Source organism: Entelurus aequoreus, linkage group LG08 (assembly GCF_033978785.1).
Source record: "Entelurus aequoreus isolate RoL-2023_Sb linkage group LG08, RoL_Eaeq_v1.1, whole genome shotgun sequence".
Lineage (NCBI taxonomy): Eukaryota > Metazoa > Chordata > Actinopteri > Syngnathiformes > Syngnathidae > Entelurus > Entelurus aequoreus.
This window is the reverse complement of record NC_084738.1, coordinates 82,363,128-82,389,046: the sequence shown is the minus strand read 5'-3', so window position 1 is coordinate 82,389,046 and position 25,919 is coordinate 82,363,128. Positions and strand designations below refer to the sequence as shown.

The window sequence follows — 25,919 nt, the reverse complement described above, 5'->3', positions numbered from 1 at the left end:
TGGGACCAGTCGGGCCTGTTTCCACGTCACGTGCACAGTATCATGACATCTAATAGTAGGAGGGTCCCCACCTGATATCGATAATGGCCGATATTGTCCAACTCTTAATTACCGATTCCAATATCAACCGATACCGATATATACAGTTGTGGAATTAACACATTATGCCTAATTTTGTTGTGATGCCCCGCTGGATGCATTAAACAAAGTAACAAGGTTTTCCAAAATAAGAGAACAACTTCAACTCAAGTTATGGAAAAAAATGCCAACATGGCACTGCCATATTTATTATTGAAGTCACAAAGTGCATTATTTTTTTTAACATGCCTCAAAACAGCAGCTTGGAATTTGGGACATGCTCTCCCTGAGATAATCCTGATACCCACTACAACTGTGGGAAATACTAGAGATGTCCGATAATGGCTTTTTTGCCGATATTCCAATATTGTCCAACTCTTAATTACAGATTCCGATATCAACCGATACCGATATATACAGTGGTGGAAATAACACATTATTATGCCTAATGTTGTTGTGATGCCCCGCTGGATGCATTAAACAATGTAACAAGGTTTTCCAAAATAAATCAACTCAAGTTATGGAAAAAAAATGCCAACATGGCACTGCCATATTTATTATTGAAGTCACAAAGTGCAATATTTTTTTTAACATGCCTCAAAACAGCAGCTTGGAATTTGGGACATGTTCTCCCCGAGAGAGCATGAGGAGGTTGAGGTGGGCGAGGTTGGGGGTGGGGGTGGGGAGGTGTATATTGTAGCGTTCCTGGAAGAGTTAGTGCTGCAAGGGGTTCTGGGTATTTGTTCTGCTGTGTTTATGTCGTGTTACGGTGCGGATGTTCTCCCGAAATGTGTTTGTCATTCTTGTTTGGTGTGGGTTCAAAGTGTGGCGCATATTTGTAACAGTGTTAAAGTTGTTTATACGGCCACCCTCAGTGTGACCTGTATGGCTGTTGATCAAGTATACGTTGCATTCACTTGTGTGTGTGAAAAGCCGTAGATATTTTTTGACTGGGCCAGCATGCAAAGGCAGTGCCTTTAAGGTTTATTGGCGCTCTGTACTTCCTGCGTCCGTGTACACAGCGGCGATTTAAAAAGTCATCCATTTTACTTTTTGAAACCGATACCGATAATTTCCGATATTACATTTCAAAGCATTTATCGGCCGATAATATCAGCAGTCCTATATTATCGGACATCTCTACCAATAATGCAATTTTTTGTGGTCCCCTTTATTTAGAAAAGTATCGAAAAGTACCAAAAATTATCGAAAAACATTTTGGTACCGGTACCAATATTGGTATCGGGACAACACTAGTTCCTAAAAATAGATATACAGGCTGCCAGACACTTTTTTTTTTCTATATTTGGCCCCCCCGGGGCAAAATAATTGCCCAGGCCCGATTTAACTTATAAATATAATGTAATAAATTATTGTGACCACTAGGTGTCGACAAAAAACTAATTATCACTCCACTTCAAAGTGAAATACAGCATAAGGTTAGTGTTTTCCCTATCCAAACAGTATTGAGCTGTTCCTAATATTTTGAACCTCTCTCTAGCTAATATTTGGAGCAGTTGTCCAAAATAATTAAATGTTTCTCCTTTTGTAGAGGCACCGGCTTCGGCTTCTGCAACGCCATGTGCAAGCTGTCGGCCGTCCTGGGCAACCTGATCTTTGGCTCGCTGGTGGGCATCACGAAGGCCATCCCCATCCTGCTGGCGTCGTGCGTGTTGGTGGGCGGCGGCCTGGTGGCCCTGCGGCTGCCGGACACCCGGGCCAACGTCCTCATGTGAAAGCTGAGTGCGTCGTTTACCAGGCCCGCGCAAACGACTTTACCTGACCGCCGCCGCACCCTCCTTATTCAGAAAAAGGTTGCAACTTCACATGGTTTGAAGGAAACGGCGATTCATTTGGGTTAGGTCTCCCTGTTCCCTTCAAAGTTGCATCGCATCCTTTCGTTCCGCTTCTGTGCCGCGTTACATAGTTGGATAAAAAAGTGTTTTTTTATTTATTTATTTATCGGCCGATAAATGCTTTAAAATGTAATATCGGATATTATCGGTATCGGTTTCAAAAAGTAAAATGTATGACTTTTTAAAACGCCGCTGTGTACACGGACGTAGGGAGAAGTACAGAGCGCCAATAAACCTTAAAGGCACTGCCTTTGTATGCCGGCCCAATCACATAATATCTACGGCTTTTCACACACACAAGTGAATGCAAGCATACTTGGTCAACAGCCATATAGGTCACACTGAGGGTGACCGTATAAACAACTTTAACACCGTTACAAATATGCGCCACACTGTGAACCCACACCAAACAAGAATGACAAACACATTTCGGGAGAACATCCGCACCGTAACACAACATAAACACAACAGAACAAATACCCAGAACCCCTTTGTCAGGTTCAAACACTGATGACATCTATTAAACAAGACAAGAGGCAAAGAATTAAACAGAGACAAAATTAAATTTGGACTCAATATATTGAGGAGAGTCGCCCGGACATTGTATCCTTCTACAATCTCCAGCACGCTCTGCCAAAAGATTGTATGCCTCCTTCTTTTATTTTGGACCGACCACATGGCCACGGCTGTTTCCAAAGGACAAAGGTCGCAAAAAGTTCACAGAAAAGGTCGTAAACAATTCACAGAAAAGGTCAGTTCAAAAAGAGTTCGTAAAATACTTCAAAAAGCGGTCCATAAAAAAGTTCAAAAAGAGTTTGTCTGGAAATTGGGCAGATCCTGCCATGTCCGCTTTGAAGTCCTTGGGTTAGAACAATATCTTTCTGTTGATTACCATACATGAGAGAAAACAGAAAACCCTTCATGTGGCTTTCCCCCTTACACAGTGGAGTTTTACCAGCCTTCTTCTTGGTAGGTTTCAAAGACAGCTTTTGTCGTCTTGCTAGGAACTCATTTCAACACAAAGTTTTTTGTGATAACTTACAAACAATTATTCTAACACCCTTGCAGCACTAACTCTTCCGGGACGCTACAATATACACCCCAACCCCGCCCACCTCATCCTCCTCATGCTCTCTCAGGGAGAGCATGTCCCAAATTCCGAGCTGCTGTTTTGAGGCATGTCCAATAAATAATGCACTTTGTGACTTCAATAATAAATGTGGCAGTGCCATGTGGGCATTTTTTTTTTCCATAACTTGAGTTGATTTATTTTGGAAAACCTTGTTACATTGTTTAATGCATCCAGCGGGGCATCACAACAAAATTAGGCATAATAATGTGTTAATTCCACCACTGTATATATCGGTATCAGTTGATATCGGAATCGGTAATTAAGAGTTGGACGATATCGGGATATCGGCAAAAAAGCCATTATCGGACATCTCTAATTTTTACACATCAAAGCGGCAGCCCTTTTCTGATGTGGGGTTTAAAACAAGCTTGCGTTAATGATGGCCGCCTCACACCTAAAGCTGCTTTTTAACTACGTTTTTCAAGCCGACACTGAGCTGTAGCTTTACCTTCGACAGCGGGATTTCCTCTTAAGCAAGCGAGCGGCCGCGGAAGCCTCACTTCCTGTACTTTGCACGCGCCAAATACTGTGACAAGTCTATATTATTTATACGTGTTTACGCGCTCGTCCAATGGAAAGCATGTACAGTATCTGCAGGGGAAACCCATTTTTTCTTTGTATACAAAAAACAAGCACCTTTTCTGTATAAAAAGAAATAGATTTGGCGATACATTGTTTGTTTTTTTGCTTTGTCGGCGTGTGTATTTATTTATTTGTGCAGCCTTGTTGTCATGGGAATTTAGTAGGATTTCATGCAAAAAAGCCAAAAATAAGGTTAACAGTAGAGATCGACCGATTATCGGCCAGGATAGTGCCGATATTTGGCATTTGGACGTACAGTAGAGGCCAAAATTTTGGACACACCTTCTCATTTCAATGTGTTTTCTTTATTTTCATGACTATTTACATTGTAGATTGTCACATCAAAACTATGAATGAACACATGTGGAGTTATGTACTTAAAAGGTGAAATAACTGAAAAACATGTGTGATATTCTCGTTTCTTCAAAATAGCCACCCGGTGCTCCACTCTTGTAATATCGGAAATTATCGGTATCGGTTTCAAAATTATCGGTATCGGTTTCAAAAAGTAAAATGTATGACTTTTTAAAATCAAAGCAAAAAGCCAAAAGTAAGGTTAACAGTAGAGATCGACCGATTATCGGCCAGGATAGTGCCGATATTTGGCATTTGGACGTACAGCATACTTGCCAACCTTGAGACCTCCGAATTCGGGAGATGGGGGGTTGGGGGGTTGAGGTGGGCGGGGTTAAGTGGGGAGGAGATATTTATAGCTAGAATTCACTGAAATTCAAGTATTTATTATATATATATATGTATATATATATATATATAAAATAAATACTTGACTTGAATTCACTGAAATTCAAGTATTTCTTATATATAAATAAAATAAATACTTGACTTTCAGTGAATTCTAGCTTAATATATATATTTATTTCATTATACATATATATATATATATATATATATATATATATATATATATATATATATATATATATATATATATATATATATATATATATATATATATATATATATATATATATATAATAAAAGAAATACTTGAATTTCAGTGTTTATTTATTTACACATATACACACACGTAGAAGTGTGATCTACAAAATGTGCAGGCAGCATACCACTTCCCCTTCGAGCTGTCCTGGATGAACTGAAATTATTTTCTCCAATCATTTTGGAACTTGCAAGCGTACTTCTTCTTCTTACTCAGTCGCCGCCATGTCTCTTCTTCGTTCTTCCGCTTCGCCTCTGTTATGTTTTTGGACATTACTACTTTCCGTAGTTTTGAAGCAATGCATGATGGGAATCCGGATGTTGTGCGTCAGTGTGTGAACGTGCCGGCTGGAATAAACACACGCTGAGAAATAGCTCCGTGCCTGCCTACTTTATGGCTTATTATAGATAAACCTATGGATAACGGAGACATATATAATAGTCTCCTTTTCAGGTGAGAGAGGACGCTAAAGGCACGCCCCCAATATTGTTGTACAGGTGGAAATCGGGAGAATGGTTGCCCCGGGAGATTTTCGGGAGGGGCACTGAAATTCGGGAGTCTCCCAGGAAAATCGTGAGGGTTGGCAAGTATGACGTACAGTACAGGCCAAAAAGTTTGGACACACCTCATTTCAATGTGTTTTCTTTATTTTTCATGACTATTTACATTGTAGATTGTCACATCAAAACTATGAATGAACACATGTGGAGTTACGTACTTAAGAAAAAAAGGTGAAATAACCGAAAAAATGTTTTATATTCTCGTTTCTTCAAAATAGCCACGCTTTGTACACTCTTGGCATTCTCTCCATGAGCTTCAAACACACCTGTGACTACTTCTCGAAGCTCATCGAAGAGTGTTTCCTACTAAATTCCTTGCGCGACCACTTTGTAGCGTCCATGTATGAAAAAACCTCTGCCATCTACATTCCAAACGTGACCTTTAAACCCTTTTGCAAGAATAACAAGGCCATATATTGAGACTTTTAAAAAAAAGACAGTACGGAATATTGAGAATTCAGCAGTACAGTGAAAAAAAAAGTTTACATTTTCTGCTCTTTACCGCTTCCCCCTCGTGTCCGTGTTGTGTTGAAAGACGCTCTGTCTTCTGTCTCACCTCACTTCCCGGATTGTGTCTCTTTCTTCGTCTTATTGTCTCGTCCCGCTGAGAAAAAAAAGCTCTCTAATGTGGTGCCTCTCTCTCCGTCTCCTCCCAGACTTGGCTGGGAGATGTGCTTACTTTGTCAAAGCCTCTGCTCATGTCTGCATTCTGATAAGATGAGAAGCCATTTTTAAAGGGCCAGTTCACCCAAATTGCCGTGACGGTTGTAAGACACCCGTTTGACTAGAAAGTACGGTGGAACTTCTAAAGGTGGAACATCACCTCTGGGCATTTTGTTCTAAATTACACAAATTGTTCGTCTTTTCCTCCAATTTCAATAAAAATTAAGTGTTCGTTTCAACTGCAATAACACTATTATAGAGATGTGACGAGGACAATGAGAACCGATTCGATTTGTTTGGGAGTCATTTTTGTATCCACGTGCAAATTTAGCATTGGCAATTTTCCCCCGACTGGCAACTGGACTAGAAAAAGGAAACTAAAAGAGGAACTGCACTCATATTTTATTTTGCCTATCATTGAAAATCCTTCTGTAAGACAAGAACTCATCCTTTCTTTGTTTTATGCATTCTAAATTGTAAACTAGATGAGGCTCCAATGCTGAAGTTGAACTGAAATCCTGGATTTTTTTTTAAGAATTGTTGAAGTAGAGCACACAATTCCCAAACAGCCTGGATATTTTGAAGTTGGAACAGTTTGAATCGGATGAAAAATGTGAGAGTTGTGGAACTTTGAAGAATGTCCCATTTATTTCAATGGGAATTTCCCCCCAAAATTTGGGAATTTCGGGAAAAGCGGGAATTTTTGGAAAAATTGTAAAAAACTTGAATGGTCTGAATGAGTTGAAATGGTTGGTGTTGGAATTTTTCCAATTGGTCGAGAAATGTTGAAGTAGTAACATGTTGAATTGAGAAATGGTATTACGGAATTCCTGGAAAAGTTGGAATTTTTCCAGTTAAAAAAAACCTTTGTTTTTTGTCCTGATTAAGAGGAATGTTTTGACAGTGGAACGGTTGAAGTGGGTTATAAAATGTGGGAGGTGTAGTCGCCAGACAAAAGGGTGGAAATAGGGCTTTGGAAAACCAGGAATTCTGGAAAATCCTGGAATTTTTTTTGAACTTCGAAAAAGGGTAGTTGGAATTTCCAGAATGGTGGAATGTGTTGAAGGTGGAATGGTTTGAATCGGTTGAAAAATGTGGAAATGGTGGAAGTTTGAAAAATGGCCAATTCATTTTGAATGAGAAAAATGTCCCAGAAAACCTGAAATTCTGGGAAATCTGGGAATTTTTGGAATAGTTTAGGCTGAACAGTTTGAAGTTGGAACGGTTTGAATCGGATGAAAAATGTGGGAGTTGTGGAACTTTGATGAATGTCCCATTGATTTCAATGAGAATTTCCAAAATACTTTGGGAAAAGCGGGAATTTTTGGGAAAATGGTAAACAACTCGAATGGTCTGAATGAGTTGAAATGATTGGTGTTGGAATTTTTCTAATCGGTCGAGAAATGTTAAAGTAGTAACATGTTGAATTGAGAAATGGTATTACGGAATTCCTGGAATTTCGGGAAAAGCAGAAATGTTTCCAGTTCAAAAAGCAACTTCGTTTTTTGTCCTGATTAAGAGGCATGTTTTGACGGTAGAATGGTTTAAATGGGTTGAAAAATGTGGGAGAAGTAATCGCCAGACAAAAGGGTGGAAATAGGGCTTTGGAAAACTAGGAATTCTGGAAAATCCTGGAATTTTTTTTAACTAGAAAAAGGGTAGTTTGAATTTCCAGAATGGTGGAATGTGTTGAAGGTGGAATGGTTTGAATCGGTTGAAAAATTTGGAAATGGTGCAAGTTTGAAAAATGGCCAATTCATTTTGAATGAGAAAAATAGGAATTCTTATTTGTGTTCAAAAATTCCCGTAATAGCCAGAATGACCAACATTTTTTACCCTGTGAAAATGAACGGGCGATGTACAAACCTCGCCATATGCCACATTTGTCATCCGATCGGAACCGTTCCAACGTCCACACACTCCACTTACCCCAGACATTCCAGCATTCCAGTTGCGTGTATAGCATTCACATGCAATTCCTCCTGGAATTCTAGTCTAGAATGAACTTTCACCAACTCAGAGGCGATGCAGCAGCTCAATATGTCAATATAGTGAAAATTGTTGGATTTTTTTTTAGATGGCTTTATGAGCGCAATAGAGTACTCCCATTAGCTGCATTGTTACTTATAATACTTGCCTTATTTTATGACTTAAAACGCATTTAAAAAAGAAAAAAACTTGTGTCAGGTTCAAACACTGATGACATCTATTAAACAAGACAAGAGGCAAAGAATTAAACAGAGACAGAATTCAATTTGGACTCAATTGAGGAGACACGTCTGGACACACTGTACTCTTGTACAGCAGTGGTCCCCAACCACCGGGCCGCGGCCCGGTACCGGTCCGTGGACCGATTGGTACCGGGCCGCGGCCGCACAAAAAAAAAAAAAAAAAAATTTATTTTATTTTTATTTTTATTTTTTTTAATGAAATCAACATAAGAAACACAATATATACATTATATATGAATATAAATCAATACAGTCTGCAGGGATACAGTCCGTAAGCAAACATGATTGTATTTCTTTACGAGGGAAAAAAAAATTAAAAATTTTTTACTACCCCCCCCCCGGTCCGTGGGATAAATTTTCAAGCGTTGACCGGTCTGCAAGTACAAAAAGGTTGGGGACCACTGTTGTACAATATCTCAGCAAGAGTTCCATAAAATAGTTCAAAAAGAGTTCGTACAATACTTCAAAAAGAGTTCCATAAAATAGTTCAAAAAGAGTTTGTCTGGAAATTGGGCAGATCCTGCCATCTGTCCGCTTTGAAGTCCTTGGGTTAGAACAATATCTTTCTGTTGATTACCATACATGAGAGAAAACAGAAAAGCCTTAATGTGGCTTTCCCCCTTACACAGTGGAGTTTTACCAGCCTTCTTCTTGGTAGGTTTCAAAAACATCTGTTGTCGTCTTCCTAGGAACTCATTTCAACGCAAAGTTTTTTGTGATAACTTACAAACAATTATTCTAACAACTTGTTTTTGTCTTACATAGGGATCGTGAATGATAGGCAAAATAACAAAACAAGTGGGGTTCTCATTTAGATAAAATACAAAGGCTCTTAAAAATGTCCCAAAGAAGACTTAAAACGTTGATCCCAAAATCCCAAAATATTCTCAAAACATTACAATCTCTTGTCTTTTTTCCCTCCCCAAGAATTGTCCAATATAATTGGAAGAGAATGTGTGTATTTTTATGGTTCTGGGAAGTTTCTGCACACATATTTGAGTGAACTGACCCAATCCAACTTTGACGTCATTTCCCCGTCTGTTCCGTTTGTATTCAAGCCTGCATGTTTGTTACTAAAGTCCCTCTTGTCGTCTGTGATCGGTCCTCTTCCTCTTTGCATCCCCGCTCTTCTCCCTCCTCCTCCTCCTCGGCCGCCAACACGTGTGATGCCAGCTTGAAGGACGCGCACACGCGTGGTGTGTTGCTAGTGGGTGACTTATTTTTAATAAGAAAAGCTTGGATGGATCACTCTGGTGTTAATAAAATGTCTCATTTGAACATCTTTCGGGGCTTTTTTTGTCCTTCTATAGCCCAAATATGGCTGCATGCATTCTGGCCAGCAGGTGGTGGTGTTGACTTTTCTGATGTTTTTTATGACCAAAAGTTGAATGATCAGGTCTATCTTCACCAAAGGTAAGAAAAACTGTTTTAACAAAGAAGAGTAAACACAAAAGCAGTGAAGTTGTCACGTTGTGTAAATGGTAAATAAAAACAGAATACAATGATTTGCTAATCCTTTTCAACTTATATTCAATTGAATAGACTGGGAAACTTCATTTTTTTTAGAATTTAATGGCAGCAACTCATTGCAAAAAAGTTGTCACAGGGGCATTTTTACCACTGTGTTACATGGCCTTTCCTTTTAACGACACTCAGTAAACATTTGGGAACTGAGGAGACACCTTTTTGAAGCTTTTCAGGTGGAATTCCTTCCCATTCTTGCTTGATGTACAGCTTAAGTTGTTCAACAGTCCGGGGGTCTCCGTTGTGGTATTTTAAGCTTCATAATGCGCCACACATTTTCAATGGGAGACAGGTCTGGACTACAGGCAGGCCAGTCTAGTACCCGCACTCTTTTACTATGAAGCCACGCTGTTGTAACACGTGGCTTGGCATTGTCTTGCTGAAACAAGCAGGGGCGTCCATGATAACGTTGCTTGGATGGCAACATGTGTTGCTCCAAAACCTGTATGTACCTTTCAGCATTAATGGTGCCTTCACAGATGTGTAAGTTACCCATGTCTTGGGCACTAATACACCCCCATACCATCACAGATGCTGGCTTTTACACTTTGCACCTATAACCGTCCGGATGGTTCTTTTCCTCTTTGGTCCGGAGGACACGACGTCCACAGTTTCCAAAAACTATTTGAAATGTGGACTCGTCAGACCACAAAACACTTTTCCACTTTGCATCAGTCCATCTTAGATGAGCCCCTGCCCAGCGAAGCCGGCGGCGTTTCTGGGTGTTGTTGATAAATGGCTTTGGCTTTGCATAGTAGAGTTTTAACTTGCACTTACAGATGTAGCGACAAACTGTAGTTACTGACAGTGGTTTTTTTTTAAGTGTTCCTGGGCCCATGTGGTGATATCCTTTACACACTGTCTGTTTTTGATGCAGTACCGCCTGAAGGATCAAAGGTCCGTAATATCATCGCTTACGTGCAGTGATTTCTCCAGATTCTTTGAACCTTTTGATGATATTACGGACCGTAGATGGTGAAATCCCTAAATTCCTTGCAATAGCTGGTTGAGAAATGTTGTTCTTAAACAATTTGCTCACGTATTTGTTGACAAAGTGGTGACCCTCGCCCCATCCTTGTTTGTGAATGACTGAGCATTTAATTATACCCAATCATGGCACCCACCTGTTCCCAATTAGCCTGTTCACCTGTGGGATGTTCCAAATAAGTGTTTGATGAGCATTCCTCAACTTTCTCAGTCCTTTTTGCCATTTGTACCAGCTTTTTTTGAAACATGTTGCAGGCATCAAATTCCAAATGACCGAATATTTGCAAACAATAACAAAGTTTACCAGTTCCAACATGAAATATCTTGTCTTTGCAGTTTATTCAATTGAATATAAGTTGAAAAGGATTAGCAAATCATTGTATTCTGTTTTTATTTACCATTTAGACCTCGAATGGGACAAGCGGTAGAAAATGGATGGATGGATGGACAACGTGCCAACTTCACTGGTTTTGTGTTTTGTAAATCCCAACACTTAGTTCTAGTATGTTTTTTTGTTTTTTTTCAGTTTTCTTCTAAAATACATGTTTTTTCCTAATTCTCAGGAAGAAACTGTTTCCCCAGTTCTTTTGTGATTGCAGGCGTGTCTCGCCGCTTCCTGTCACAGGAAGCCCAGGAAATTCCGACGTCATCACCGAGGGGAGAAGCTAACGAGCTATCTTTATGTCAAGTAAGTGACATGAGCCTCATAAAAATCCACTTTTTCATAGAACCCCTAAAGACATGTTATAGTTGGGAAACACTTGTTACAAATAGGGATGGCTACCGTTCACCTTTGAACTGATACGGTACCCATTTTTTGGTACTTTTGTGTGTGTTAATAAATATTATTAGTTTTTAAATATTTAATAAAATGTTATCATGACAACTGCAATTACCATAGAATTTTAAAGTATGCCATTAAATTATTTTAAACAGTTTTAAGTCCAAGACGTTAGATGACAGTAGCGTATAATTTACGGTGTGTTTTTTGTCTTTTGTTGCACCCTAAAAAGTGTTGATACTGTAAATATTGTAATTATTTAATGGCAAGGCCAATGTATATTAGCATCAAGCTTGCATATTTTTTGGAAAGGTATAGCCTTACTTTACTCACGTTGGAGCGTTTTTTTGAGTCAATTTCTTTGTCTGCATTAAAAATTGCAACCTTATCTAGTGGTGGTTTGGCTGAGTCCGCTCTCAGTGCTGCTGGAGTGATCGCCAAGTGCTATCGAAATGAGGTACCAGTCAAAATGAGTTACCTAACGCTACTGAGCATACGCACGCTGTTTGATTGTAACGTGCATCTTAGTTGTAGTTTTCATTAACAGATTTAAAGGCGTTGAAATCAGTAGCATGTCAATAGCAAAGCAAATGTACAACATCAGTGAAGTTGTCACGTTGTGTAAATGGTAAATAAAAACAAAATACAATGATTTCAAAATCATTTCCAACCTATAGTCAATTGAATAGACTGCAAAGACAAGATATTTAATGTTCCAACTGGTAAAATCTTGTTATTTTTGCAAATATTAGCTCATTTGGAATTTGATGCCTGCAACATGTTTCAAAAAAGCTGGCACAAGTGGCAAAAAAAGACTGAGAAAGTTGAGGAATGCTCATCAAACGCTTATTTGGAACATCCCACAGGTGAACAGGCTAATTGGGAACAGGTGGGTGCCGTGATTGGGTATAAAAGCAGCTTCCATGAAATCCTCAGTCATTCACAAACAAGGACGGGGCGAGGGTCACCACTTTGTCAACAAATGCCTGAGCAAATTGTTTAAGAACAACATTTCTCAACCAGCTATTGCAAGGAATTTAGGGATTTCACCATCTACGCTCCGTAATATCATCAAAAGGTTAAAAAAATCTGGAGAAATCACTGCACGTAAGCGATGATATTACGGACCTTGGATCCCTTTAGGCGGTACTGCATCAAAAACTGACATCAGTGTGTAAAGGATATCACCACATGGGCTCAGGAACACTTCAGAAAATCCCTGTCAGTAACTATAGTTTGTCGCTACATCTGTAAGTGCAAGTTAAAACTCTACTATGCGAAGCGAAAGCCATTTATCAACAACACCCAGAAACACCCCTGGCTTCGCTGGGCCCAAGATCATCTAAGATGGACTGATGCAAAGTGGCAAAGTGTTCTGTGGTCTGACGAGTCCACATTTCAAATAGTTTTTGGAAACTGTGGACGTTGTCCAAAGAGGAAAAGAACCATCCGGATTGTTCTAGGCACAAAGTGTAAAAGCCAGCATCTGTGATGGTATGGGGGTGTATTAGTGACCAAGACATGGGTAACTTACACATCTTTGAATGCATCATTAATGCTGAAAGGTACATACAGGTTTTGGAGCAACATATGTTGCCACCCAAGCAACATTATCATGGACGCCCCTGCTTATTTCAGCAAGAAAATGCCAAGCCACATGTTACATCAACATGGCTTCATAGTAAAAGAGTGCGGGTACTAGACTGGCCTGCCTGTAGTCCAGACCTGTCTCCCATTGAAAATGTGTGGCGCATTATGAAGCCTAAAATAGCACAACGGAGACCCCCGGACTGTTGAACAACTTAAGCTGTACATCAAGCAAGAATGGGAAAGAATTCCACCTGAAAAGCTTCAAAAAGGTGTCTCCTCAGTTCCCAAACCTTTACTGAGTGTTGTTAAAAGGAAAGGCCATGTAACACAGTGGTGAACATGCCCCTGTGACAACTTTTTTGCAATGTGTTACTGCCATTAAATTCTAAGTTCATGATTATTTGCAAAAAAAAAAGAAGTTTCTCAGTGTGAACATTAAATATTTTGTCTTTGCAGTCTATTCAATTGAATATAAGTTGAAAAGGATTAGCAAATCATTGTATTCTGTTTTTATTTACCATTTACAGGACGTGCCAACTTCACTGCTTTTGGGTTTTGTATTTCATAGTCTCTTATGAACAGTAAGCATGTAGTTCACATTGACACCAATATCGGTAGCCTAACATTTTGGATTTCATCACGTTTTAAATAAGAATAGCAATTTCTGTGAAAACAAAGCTTGCATGTGCACCGAGGAACTACGGCAATAAGAGTCGTGGCTGACTACCGAGCGGTAGTGAAAGCGTGACTAAACATGTCAGAATGTGCTACCTCTATATCACTTAAATGAGGAAATATTAGCCATTCTACAGTGGGAGCGTTACTTGAGGTCCAAATCTGCGTTTCAAAACTTTAGGTAGCATTTTTCAATAGACACCGCTATCAAATTATTACGTACATATTCGCTTGTAAACTCCTGTTGAGTGACGTCACGCCCCAACAGTGAGGCACCATACACATGGCACCATTGGCTTTTACGTGGTAGGACCGGCGAGATTCCGTCAGTGCCAACCAGATGTAATTTAGGAAGAATGTGACCAGAAGATTACAGACAGTTATTAAGACTTTATTCAAATAATAAACGTTGAATGACAACATAAAGCAGCAAAATAAATCACTAATAATTAACATGTTAAAACTTTCATTTATTAGTTGTATCAGTGCACAGCATACAAAACAAAAAGTAAACACACTTTTAAAGCAACTTTTTGTGTTAGTTTGGCCTAACATCGCAGGTAATACTGTAAACTGACCATATTCATTTTAGCATAGCTTTGTAAATGACAAAAGAAGTAGGCTTTGCTACAATGTTTAAAATAAAGCTCGGTTCCCCTGCCAACATTCCGTCAGTCAGCTAGAGTACAAACATGGTGCTGAAAGTTAGATCAACTAAAAGCCTGCTACATAGGCCGCTTTTTGTACCAAAAAAAATACAGATACATTTAATCAGGTGTCCATAAGCGTAAAAAAGTGGACTAAAAGAACCAACAGGTGAAATGTAAGGAGAAAAAGTTGCAATGTTGACTCTAATAACACAAAGCTGCCATGCAGGCTATTTAAAAAATAATAATGAATCAAAAATGCTGCTATGAATTATTGACTTGTTCAAGGCTCCAGTTACTTCACAATAAAATATTCCACTTTGAAATATTTTTTTGGGGGGGGAAATGTTTGCCATAAAAAGCAAAGTTTTCCGTAACATCAAATAAAAACATATTATCCATGGGTAGATCTGACCTTGATTTAGAGATTTAAGCATTGAAAGTGAGAAAATAAAAATGCACGACTTATTTTTAACACTTTTACGACTGCCCTTTTGGATCCCTGAGAATTTTATATCAACAGATAAATCTGAAGTTCATCTAGAATTTAAGCGTTGAAAAAAAAAATACAAAATTTATAACCGAGACCCTTCCATCGCCCCAGGACCAAACTTGAGGAAAACCCTAAGGGTTCAAAAAAAATCTATATATATTGTATTTTTATTTATTTTGTAATAAAACATATCAAAACATTTCTCAGTGGTAAAAGTCTGGACAACCCTGGATTACCGTATTTTCTGGACTATAGGGCACACCGGATTATAAGTGGGTCTATTGAGGTCTATTTTCATACATAAGGCGCATCAAAGGGGTCATATTATTATGATTTTTTTCTAAATGTAAAAGACTTCCTTGTGGTCTACATAACATGTAATGGCGGTTCTTTGGTCAAAATGTTGCATAGATGATGTTTCACAGATCAAAGCTCCGAACTGTGGAACGCTCTCCCTGGCCACCTGAGGGCACCACAGACTGTGGATGCTTTAAAAAAAAGGCTTAAAAACCCTTCTTTAAAAACATTTTTTTTTAAAAAGCCTTTTTTAGATATATGTGCGCTAGTTCTAGTTTTTATTTTATTTTATTTATTTGTTATTATTATTTTTATTTTTTTTAATGCACTGTAGCACTTTGAGGTTGTTTGCTCAATGTAAAGTGTTTTTACAAATAAAATCTATTATTAAAATCTATTATTGACTTTCTGACAGTCGCTTCAGGACGCGCCGTTTCGTGGGCGGTCTTATTTACGTGGCTCACCTTCGACAGCGTCTTCTCCCCGTCATCTTTGTTGTAGCGGTGTAGCGTGCAAGGACGGGAGTGGAAGAAGTGTCAAAAGATGGAGCTAACTGTTTTAATGACATTCAGACTTTATTTCCATCAATAACGGAGCAGCATCTCCTCATCCGTGGCTCACTAGTGCAACAACAACGCCGGAAATGTGTCCCGTGAAAAAAACGTCCGACCGGAACTCTCTAAAAACTAAAGTTCCTTGGGTGAATAATGTAAAACTCACTACACCGGTATGTTTTAGCGCTTTCATGGCGAGTTTACTGACAGATATAAGTAAGAACTTTACACTACTTTATATTAGAAATGTCCCATAACAAGAAGATAGTGAAAAAGAAGAAGCTTGTCGGACTACAGTAGCGGGCGTGCACAAATTTTCAGGACTTATGCAGATCACAAAAACACATCAGCAGTTACCAGAAGGTAAGAAAAGTTGCTTTTTCATAATATTGCAAAACAAAATGCCAGATAATATGTCTGCTAATGGGTGCCATTTTGCGGTCCTTATACACACAGCATAGTAATACTCGTACTTCTGACTACGGTAGCCGTAATGGGCCGACAATCCATCAAGCGGTGCAGCTTCAAAGTCGTACTAAAACATTTTGACAGATGTTTGAGCGCCGTGTGTAATGTTCTATGTTCCCAATGGAACATTTCAAGTTTTGGCGTTGTTTACTGGCGTCATATTGCAGTCTACATGTATCTCTTATGTGTGACTGCTATCTACTGGTCACACTTATCATTACACCATGTACCAAATAAAATAGTTTCGAGGTCGGTAAGCACAACCAGAATTATTCCGTACATTAGCCGATTTTTGAGAAAATTAAAGGATTTTAATTGCGCCTTATAGTCCGAAAAATACGGTATATTATATCCATCCACCCATCCATTTTCTTCCGCTTATCCGAGGCCGGGTCGCGGGGGCAGCAGCCTAAGCAGAGAAGCCCAGACTTCCCTCTCCCCAGCCACTTCGTCCAGCTCCTCCCGGGGGATCCCGAGGCGTTCCCAGGCCAGCCGGGAGACACAGTCTTCCAAACGTGTCCTGGGTCTTCCCCGTGGTCTCCTGCCGGTCGGACGTGCCCTAAACACCTCCCTAGGGAGGCGTTCGGGCCCTGAGCAGATGCCCGAACCACCTCATCTGTCTCCTCTCCATTTGGAGGAGTAGCAGCTTTACTCTGAGCTCCTCCCGGATGACAGAACTTCTCACCCTATCTCTAAGGGAGAGACCCGCCCCCCGGTGGGGGAAACTCATTCCCGTGATCTTGTCCTTTCGGTCATAACCCAAAGCTCATGACCATAGGTGAGGATGGGAACGTAGATCGGCCGGTAAATTGAGAGCTTTGCCTTCCGGCTCAGCTCCTTCTTCACCACAACGGATCGATACAGCGTCCGCATTACTGAAGACGCCGCACCGATCCGCCTTTCGATCTCACGATCCACTCTTCCCTCACTCGTGAACAAGACTCCGAGGTACTTGAACTCCTCCACTTGGGGCAAGATCTCCTCCGCAACCCGGAGATGGCACTCCACCCTTTCCCGGGCGAGAACCATGGACTTGAACTTGGAGGTGCTGATTCCCATCCCAGTCGCTTCACACTCGGCTGCGAACCGATCCAGTGAGAGCTGAAGATCCTGATCTTCAGCTCTCACTGGTATATAATACGTATATGAAATTGAATTTAAAATGTATCCCTAAATCCTTTGGTTTTTCAGTATCCGGCCTTCAGTGGAAAAGATTAAGGACCGCAAGTGACAATGTAAAAAAAAAAAATACAATAAATCCTATCGACTCATACCTCGAAAAAAAGCCCTTCATGAGAGTTTCCCATGTATGTATCGGCGGTCACTCGAAGCGAGTATGACGGTCCTCCTGGTAGGGGGGTATCCCTTTATGGAGGATGCCTGTGCGTGACTTAGTTTAACGTGGGGAGACTGGTGCACAGACAGTCACCACACGATCCTTGGCAAATCCGGGTCAGGGTCCAGTGGCATGGAGTCCAAGACGACTGGGGACCCTTTTCTGCTGCAGCCTTCAACCGCCATCCCAGCCGTTGTGACGCTCCATAGGGTTAGCAATCATCCTCCGCCTGTTCCACCGTTGAGGTCTTGAGTTGTTATTTCCCCATAACTGGGCCCACATGGATGTGGGGGTGCCTTCTTCCGCCATCGCAGCCGTTGTGGTAGTTCTTACATCTACCGTCTTCCGCCTGCTCCGCCGTTGAGGTCTTCACCGTATCCCTGGCTAGGGGGCAGTCAGGTACTAGGCCTTTGCCAAGGGCCACCTGGGGTAACAGTAGTAAAGGGGTTAACCTCCTAGTGCCCCAAGACCCCATAGAGGAGCCTCCACTGCCGGATGCACTTTAATGTCATGCCCAGGACATCTTTCTAAATACCCCTGGATGGCAGAGCCAGGTCCCAAAAAAACAAGCCCAGGAAGTTGGCAAGATACCCACTCGCCCTCCAGTTGAGTCCAATGTTTTTTCAAGAAGACACACTCAACCTTGTGGGCTTGGACGCGTTGAAGTACAAACTGGATCCTGCGGATCTGGACATGAGCAGGAAGAGGAAGGGGTCCAGGCAGGCGTGCACGCAGCACAGGCACACGGCCACGTTGAAGACGGCGTACGAGCCCTCGGTCCCGTCCACAAAGAGCTGCACGTAGTGGAGGAAATGCACCACCCCGGCGGGGGTGAAGCACGCCAGGAAGATGGCGAAGACCAGCGAGCTGGTCTTCATGTAGGTGGCCCAGTCCAGGTGCGAGCGCTGCAGCTCGCACATGATGCGGCCGTAGCACAGAACCGTCACCCCGAGCGGTCCCAGGAGACCCACCAAGGTGAGGAAGAGGTTGTAGTAGAGCAGGAAGACGTGGGAGCCCAGGTCCAGGGGCAGCACGTCGTGGCAGGTGGTGCGGCCCAGCTCAGGGATCCAGAAGCTCTGCTGCACCAGCAGCTCCGGCAGGACGGCGGCGCCGAACACCACCCACACGGTCAAGGTGGTCCAGGCGGCGTAGCACTTTTTGGGGAGACGCTTGTACACGAAGGGGTGCGCCACAGCCAGGTAGCGCTGGATGCTGATGCAGGCCAGCGTGTGCGCCGAGCAGTAGAGGTTGCCGTAGAAACAGGCCGTCACCACCCGGCAGGCCGCCTCCCCCAGCACCCAGTGGTTGCCGTGGAGATGGTAGTGGGCCTTGAAGAAGAGCGAGACGAGGAGGAGGAGGTCGGAGACGGCCAGGCTGCTGTAGAGGATGGCCGAGGACACCTTGCGGACTTTGGCGGCCAGCGTGCTCAGGATGGCGACGTTGGCGGGCACGCCCACCATGATGACCAGCATGTAGACCACGGGGAGGACCTCGGTGCTCAGGGTCCCGTCCAGGTACCCCGCTGTGCTGTTGCTTAGCAACCGCAGCTTCGGAGGGGGGAGCGGCGAACCGGGAGCTGTGGTCCGGTTCAGTGAGACCCGGCTTTGTGCCACCGGGTGGCCTTTGAAGGTTCTGGGCCCCACAACCTCGGAGGTGTTCTTAGGCGCTCTGAATTTCTTTTTGCCTGCGACAAAAACAAGAATCACAGCAATCGTAGAATTATTCATATTGACAACTCTTATCTAAATCATACTATTTATTTTTATTTACTCATTTAAAAATAATAATATATACCTGACATGGTGTAGGAACATTCTAGAACTGCCTTTGTATTTCTTCTTATCTGGTCACGTGCTTGCATGGCAAAAAAATTGTTCCTACTATTTTTGCTAATTTTATTTGTTTAAACCTTAAAGTCCGGGGTTTCGATACTTGGCATCGTCTTACAGGCACGCTAACTTTTCCTATGTTAGCATGCCACCCTTTGCTGCTAGCATTTGAGCTAATTGTATAGTTTTAACCTAAAAAATCATGGCTTTTGATATCTGGCGCCATGTTAGAAGTATGATAATTTTTCCTATGCTATGATGCTAACGTTTTATGCTAGCATTTTTTGCAAATGTTATTTGTTTAAACCTAAAAATCCGGGGTTTCGATACTTGGCATCGTCCTACAGACGCTAACTTTTCCTATGTTAGCATGCTTACATAAGCATGCTACCCTTTGCTGCTAGCATTTGAGCTAATTGTATTAGTTTTAACCTAAAAATCATGGCTTTTGATATTTGGCGCCATGTTAGAAGTATGCTAACTTTTCCTATGCTATGATGCTAACGTTTTATGCTAGCATTTTAGCTCATTTTATTCGTTAAAACCTGAAAATTATAGCATTTGATACCTGGTGCCATGTTAGAAAATCGCAAACTTTTCCTATTTCATCATGCCAATGTCAGCTCGCTGACAATTGTTGGTAGCGTTTTAGCGTATTTCATTCAAACTGAAATTTGTGGATTTTTATACTTTTTGCCGCCTTGAAAGTATGCTAATTGTTCCCATTATAACATGCTAATGTTTTATGCTAGCTTATGTTATGATGCTAACGTTTTATCCTAGCATTTTAGCTCATTTTATTCGTTAAAACCTGAAAATTATAGCATTTGATACCTGGTGCCATGCTAGAAAATCGCTAACTTTTCCTATTTCATCATGCTAATGTTAGCTCGCTAACAATCGTTGGTAGCGTTTTAGCGTATTTCATTCAAACTGAAATTTGTGGATTTTGATACTTTTTGCCGTCTTGAAAGTATGCTAAGTGTTGCCTTTATAACATGCTAATGTTTTATGCTAGCTTATGTTATGATGCTAACATTTTGTGCTAGCATTTTAGCTCATTTTATTCGTTAAAACCGGATAATTATAGCATTTGATACCTGGTGCCATGTTAGAAAATCACAAACTTTTCCTATTTCATCATGCTATTGTTAGCTCGCTAACCATTGTTGGTAGCGTTTTAGCGTATTTCATTCAAACTGAAATACTTTTTGCCGTCTTGAAAGTATGCTAACTGTTCCCATAATGTTTTATACTAGCTTTTTAGCTTCGATCAACCTGGGCCAGAGATTCACAGCACACATAGCAGGCCCATCAACATTTTTGTGGGAATTTTCTAGTGATTATTAATATTACCCTATGTACTCATTGGAGTTTGTTTGTTTGTCAGTTAGTTAGTTATCAATCCAACTCAAAAACGTTCAGAAAATGTCAGAAACGGGATAGAATTTGGGGGTGATCTGGATTATCGTTGCCTTACGTTTACGATACGAGCCTGAAATTCTCTCTGTGTGTGTCTATGCTAATGGTCCCGCCTCCACCCGCAGAGACAAAGACAGGAGAAAAAGACAAAGAGAATTTCAATGTTGATCATAACCTCAAAGTTGCTTTAGTGTCAGAATTTGTTAATTCTGACACTAAAGCAACTTTGAGGTCATGATCAACATTGAAATAACAGCGAATTCCTGAGCAATTCTGACGAACCATTAGGGGTGTAACGGTACGTGTATTTGTATTGAACCGCTTCGGTACGGGGGTTTTGGTTCGGTTCGGAGGTGTACCGAACGAGTTTCCACACGGACATATTAAGTAGCCGCCTCCGCTTCCTTCTGCCTCTGCCTCTGTCTCCTAAACAGCACCCAGCATTGTCCCACCCACACAACCATCTGATTGGTTACAAACAGAGCGGTAACAGCCAATCAGCAGTGCGTATTCAGAGCAGTAACAGCCAATCAGCAGTGTGTATTCAGAGCGCATGTAGTCAGTGCTTAGCATTTAGCAGGTAAGCATCAGGCAGCGGACTCTCCCCAAATGATAATAAACACCTCCCAGTCAACTACTAGTAACATCACTATGAGCCCGTTGACCTTCTAGAAATATAAAAGGCAGCTCAGCTCGCTCGCAGTCCTGGCTTGAGGTGAAGGCTAATTCGCTTTTAGCGTAACGTTAGCTCATTTTGCGGTGTGTGTGTGTGTGTTACGGACAGCAAAGCCCTGTGTTGATTGAGCTGTGTTGAAGCAGCAAAAAAGGACATTATGTTAAATGAAGAGTTTCTGTCTCTGATAGTTGATATAATAATGTAAGTGCATCATAAAGCCTACATGAACTCCATGGTGTTCAGGGATGAATAGTCTCTCCTATTGCTATTGTACTATATTTTCAGCTATAGTTACATTAATCATTAGTAATGGAGCAGCCTAGTTTTGAATGGCAGGGTCCCTGCTATCACATGTTGATAAAAATATAAAATTTACATAATAAAAAATCAACTACCGGCTTCCCAAATGCTGTAATAAATTAAGCATGATGGGTTGACTTGAAACTGTTTAATGTTGCACTTTTTATATGTAGAAGAAAAATGTTGTCATTTTATTTAAACTGAGCAACAACTTGAGGCAGTTTAATGTTGATTAACGTGGGCAAAATTATTATAGTGTTCCCGATGTTAAAAGGATAAAGCCATTGTTTACAAATTTGGTAAATAAATAACCAAAAAATGTATATTTTGTTGTTTTCTCACTGTACCGAAAATGAACCGAACCGTGACCTCTAAACGGAGGTACGTACCGAACCGAAATTTGTGTGTACCGTTACACCCCTACGAACCATTCAAGTATATTATTAACATTGAAATAACGTTGACTTTCCAGCCTTATTCTGACAATAAGATCGATTCAACTATTGCATCATACAGTGAAACAATGCCAACGTTTAATGAAACACCGAAACAGTTCAGCCGTCCTCTGTAGGTTTTTGAAAAATAATCATTGTATTCTTCAATTTATGGTGTAGTTCAACCAAAGTAGTCACCTTGTCAATCTGTAATCACACTTGGAATCAACCTCAAACCCAAAACGAAACAACCTGACCAAAATCCAACATTGAATCAACGTCTTATGAGAATTCATCTGGTTCCCCGTTACGTAACATTGGAAACGTCCTGAAGACTCCACGGATCAAACAAAGTGACCTCAGTTTCAAATGTACTTACCTTTTTTCTGGACCGTGGCACTTAGACAGAGGACTAAAACCAGGAAAAATAAATATTTCCCCATAGTTTCCCCCGTCTTGGACTCGGCGTGTCCTCTGCTCAGCTCTGCGTCCCGGGCACACACCAAAAAAAAGGAAAATGTCAACAGTGCAAAGCTGCTGTGTGGGTTGGTCTCTGCTTTTACGACCCGAGTGAGCCCTCTTCCTTATGGCTTTATTTATGATATTCAAAGGTGGCAAGTCAGCTTTTGATCAGGGTTTCATTGGTAGACGTCTTGTAGTCGGTTATTTATCCCAGAAATATGACCACAAGTGGGGTGAGGTCATACGTAGAGAGGAAATATCTGCCCTGGAGACGATAAGCCTGTCTCGACACGAGCGCCCTTCCCTTCCAGACACTTCACACGGTCTTGTTATTGTGGTTCGTCAGCTTTTTTTTGCCGTAGTTCTGACCCCTTTCTGTGTCCAGCTGCTCCTCACATGTGGGCTCAGTGTGCGGGGGCGGGGGCCGGGGGTTGGTGCATGGGGTGATGGCGATGTTTTGAGAGTCCCACTCCCCGGCGGAGGCTCCTTCACAACATTCTTCCTTATCGGACGAGAGAAATGTTTGTATTGACAGTCAGAAACCCGAAATAGCAACAGTCTAGAACTCTTGTCTTGTAAACCAACAACAGGAAACGGTCTTATCTAAACATCACAAAAAAAAAACATTTAAAGGGAAAATTACCAAGCGTTCTACAAAACCTCAAAACCAGTAATAAAAACCGAATACAATGATTTGTTAATCCTTTTCAACTTATATTCAATTGAATAGACTGCAAAGACAAGATACTTAACGTTTGAACTGAGAAACTTCATTTTTTTGGGCAAATAATCATGAACTTAGAATTTAATGGCAGCAACACATTGCAAAAAAGTTGTCACAGGGGCATTTTTACCACTGTGTTACATGGCCTTTCCTTTTAACAACACTCAGTAAACGTTTGGGAACTGAGGAGACACATTTTTGAAGCTTTTCAGGTGGAATTCTTTCCCATTATTGCTTGATGTACAGCTTAAGTTGTTCAACAGTCCGGGGGTCTCCGTTGTGGTATTTTAGGCTTCATAATGCGCCACACATTTTCAATGGGAGACAGGTCTGGACTACAGGCAGGCCAGTCTAGTACCCGCACTCTTTTACTACTAACACGTGGCTTGGCATCGTCTTGCTGAAATAAGCAGGGGCGTCCATGATAACGTTGCTTGGATGGCAACATATGTTGCTCCAAAACCTGTATGTACCTTTCAGCATTAATGGTGACTTCACAGATGTGTAAGTTACCCATGTCTTGGGCACTAATACACCCCCATACCATCACACATGCTGGCTTTTACACTTTGCGCCTAGAACAATCCGGATGGTTCTTTTCCTCTTTGGTCCGGAGGACACGACGTCCACAGTTTCTAAAAACAATTTGAAATGTGGACTCGTCAGACCACAGAACACTTTTCCACTTTGCATCAGTCCATTTTAGAAGAGCTCGGGCCCAGCGAAGCCGGCGGCGTTTCTGGGTGTTGTTGATAAATGGCTTTTGCTTTGCATAGTAGAGTTTTAACTTGCACTTACAGATGTAGCGACCAACTGTAGTTACTGACAGTGGTTTTCTGAAGTGTTCCTGAGCCCATGTGGTGATATCCTTTACACACCGATGTCGCTTTTTGATGCAGTACCGCCTGAGGGATCCAAGGTCCGTAATATCATGGCTTACGTGCAGTGATTTCTCCAGATTCTCTGAACCTTTTGATGATATTACGGACCGTAGATGGTGAAATCCCTAAATTCCTTGCAATAGCTGGTTGAGAAATGTTGTTCTTAAACAATTTGCTCAGGCATTTGTTGACAAAGTGGTGACCCTCGCCCCGTCCTTGTTTGTGAATGACTGAGCATTTCATGGAAGCTGCTTTTATACCCAATCATGGCACCCACATGTTCCCAATTAGCCTGTTCACCTGTGGGATGTTCCAAAAATCTTGTCTTTGCAGTCTATTCAATTGAATATAAGTTGAAAAGGATTTGCAAATCATTGTATTCTGTTTTTATTTACCATTTACACAACGTGACAACTTCACAGGTTTTGGGTTTTGTAGATACCAGTCTATTCAGTATTGACATATACTAAGAACTCTGTTGTTTTTTGTCCAAAGTGCGGCCCGGGGGCCTTTATGTTTCTTTTATTATCCCTCGACATGTTCTGAAAATGAAATGATTGTATTATTAATGAAATACGGTTTATTAGATACTTACAAATATTTGCTTTGTCATCTATAACACAAAAGCTAAGATTTATTTTAGGATACTGATAAACATTGAATTGTTTTTAGCATTTTTAATGTAGAAAAGTCGCTAATTGCATTTTTTTGTTTTTTCTGTGGAAAATAAATTTGGACACCCCAAATATAGATCAGGGTTCTTCAACTTTTTCACCTTGGGGCTCCAACTTTCCCAATACAGAGGGGTTAGGGCGGGGGACAGCAACCCGCTCAGTCATTCACAAACAAGGATGGGGCGAGGGTCACCACTTTGTCAACAAATGCGTGAGCAAATTGTCGAACGGTTTTAAAAACACCATTTCTCAACCAGCTATTGCAAGGAATTTAGGGATTTCACCATCTACGGTCCATAATATCGTCAAAATGTTCAAAGAATCTGGAGAAATCACTGCACGTAAGCGGCAATGTCCGTGACTTTCGATCCCTCAGGCTGTGTTTCATCAAAAAGCGACGTCAGTGTGTAATGGATATCACCACATGGGCTCAGGAACACTTCAGAAAACCGCTGTCAGTAACTACAGTTGGTCGCTACATCTGTAAGTGCAAGTTAAAACTCTACTATGCAAAGCCAAAGCCATTTATCAACAACACCCAGAAACGCCGCCGGCTTAGCTGGGCCCGAGCTCATCTAAGATGGACTGATGCAAAGTGGAAAAGTGTTCTGTGGTCTGACGAGTACCCATTTCAAATTGTTTTTGGAAACTCTGGACATCGTGTCCTCTGGACCAAAGAGGAAAAGAACCATCCGGATTGTTCTAGGCGCAAAGTGTAAAAGCCAGTATGTGTGATGGTATGGGGGTGTAGTAGTGCCCAAGACATGGGTAACTTACACATCTGTGAAGGCACCATTAATGCTGAAAGGTACATACAGGTTTTGGAGCAACATATGTTGCCATCCAAGCAACGTCACCATGGACGCCCCTGCTTATTTCAGCAAGACAATGCCAAGCCATGTGTTACAACAGCGTGGCTTCGTGGTAAAAGAATGCGGGTACTAGACTGGCCTGCCTGTAGTCCAGACCTGTCTCCCATTGAAAATGTGTGGCGCATTATGAAGCCTAAAATACCACAAAGGAGACCCCCGGACTGTTGAACAACTTAAGCTGTACATCAAGCAAGAATGGGAAAGAATTCCACTTCAAAAATGTGTCTCCTCAG

The 25,919-nt window shown here is 41.3% G+C and overlaps 2 protein-coding genes across 7 annotated transcripts in view; one reads left to right on the top strand and one right to left on the bottom strand.

The window, feature by feature from the left end:
* Nucleotides 1-25,919, top strand: part of LOC133656365 (synaptic vesicle glycoprotein 2C-like) — a 104,387-nt gene that overhangs the window by 77,053 nt on the left and 1,415 nt on the right. For 4 of the 6 annotated variants that reach the window (XM_062057431.1, XM_062057430.1, XM_062057429.1 and 1 more), the window contains one exon: nt 11,154-11,259. In XM_062057431.1, coding sequence (XP_061913415.1) covers nt 11,154-11,259 — 106 coding nt within the window. Of the gene's footprint in view, nt 1-1,630; nt 4,297-11,153; nt 11,260-25,919 lie in introns of those variants that run through there. The other 2 variants (XM_062057434.1, XM_062057433.1) reach the window with 2 other exon arrangements.
* LOC133656366 (proteinase-activated receptor 3) lies at nt 13,448-22,919 on the bottom strand. The gene is made up of 2 exons (XM_062057435.1): nt 22,453-22,919; nt 13,448-19,096 (listed from the first exon to the last, which is right to left on the bottom strand). Exons 1-2 carry the CDS (start codon nt 22,514-22,516, stop codon nt 18,036-18,038), a joined length of 1,125 nt encoding a protein of 374 aa, XP_061913419.1. The 5' UTR covers nt 22,517-22,919; the 3' UTR covers nt 13,448-18,035.

Coding starts and splice junctions, on each gene's coding strand:
- LOC133656366 (XM_062057435.1), bottom strand. CDS start 22,516: ATGGGGAAATATTTATTTTTCCTGGTTTTAGTCCTCTGTCTAAGTGCC. Junction 19,097..22,452: donor TGCCACGGTCCAGAAAAAAG/GTAAGTACATTT, acceptor TTTTTGTCGCAG/GCAAAAAGAAATTCAGAGCG.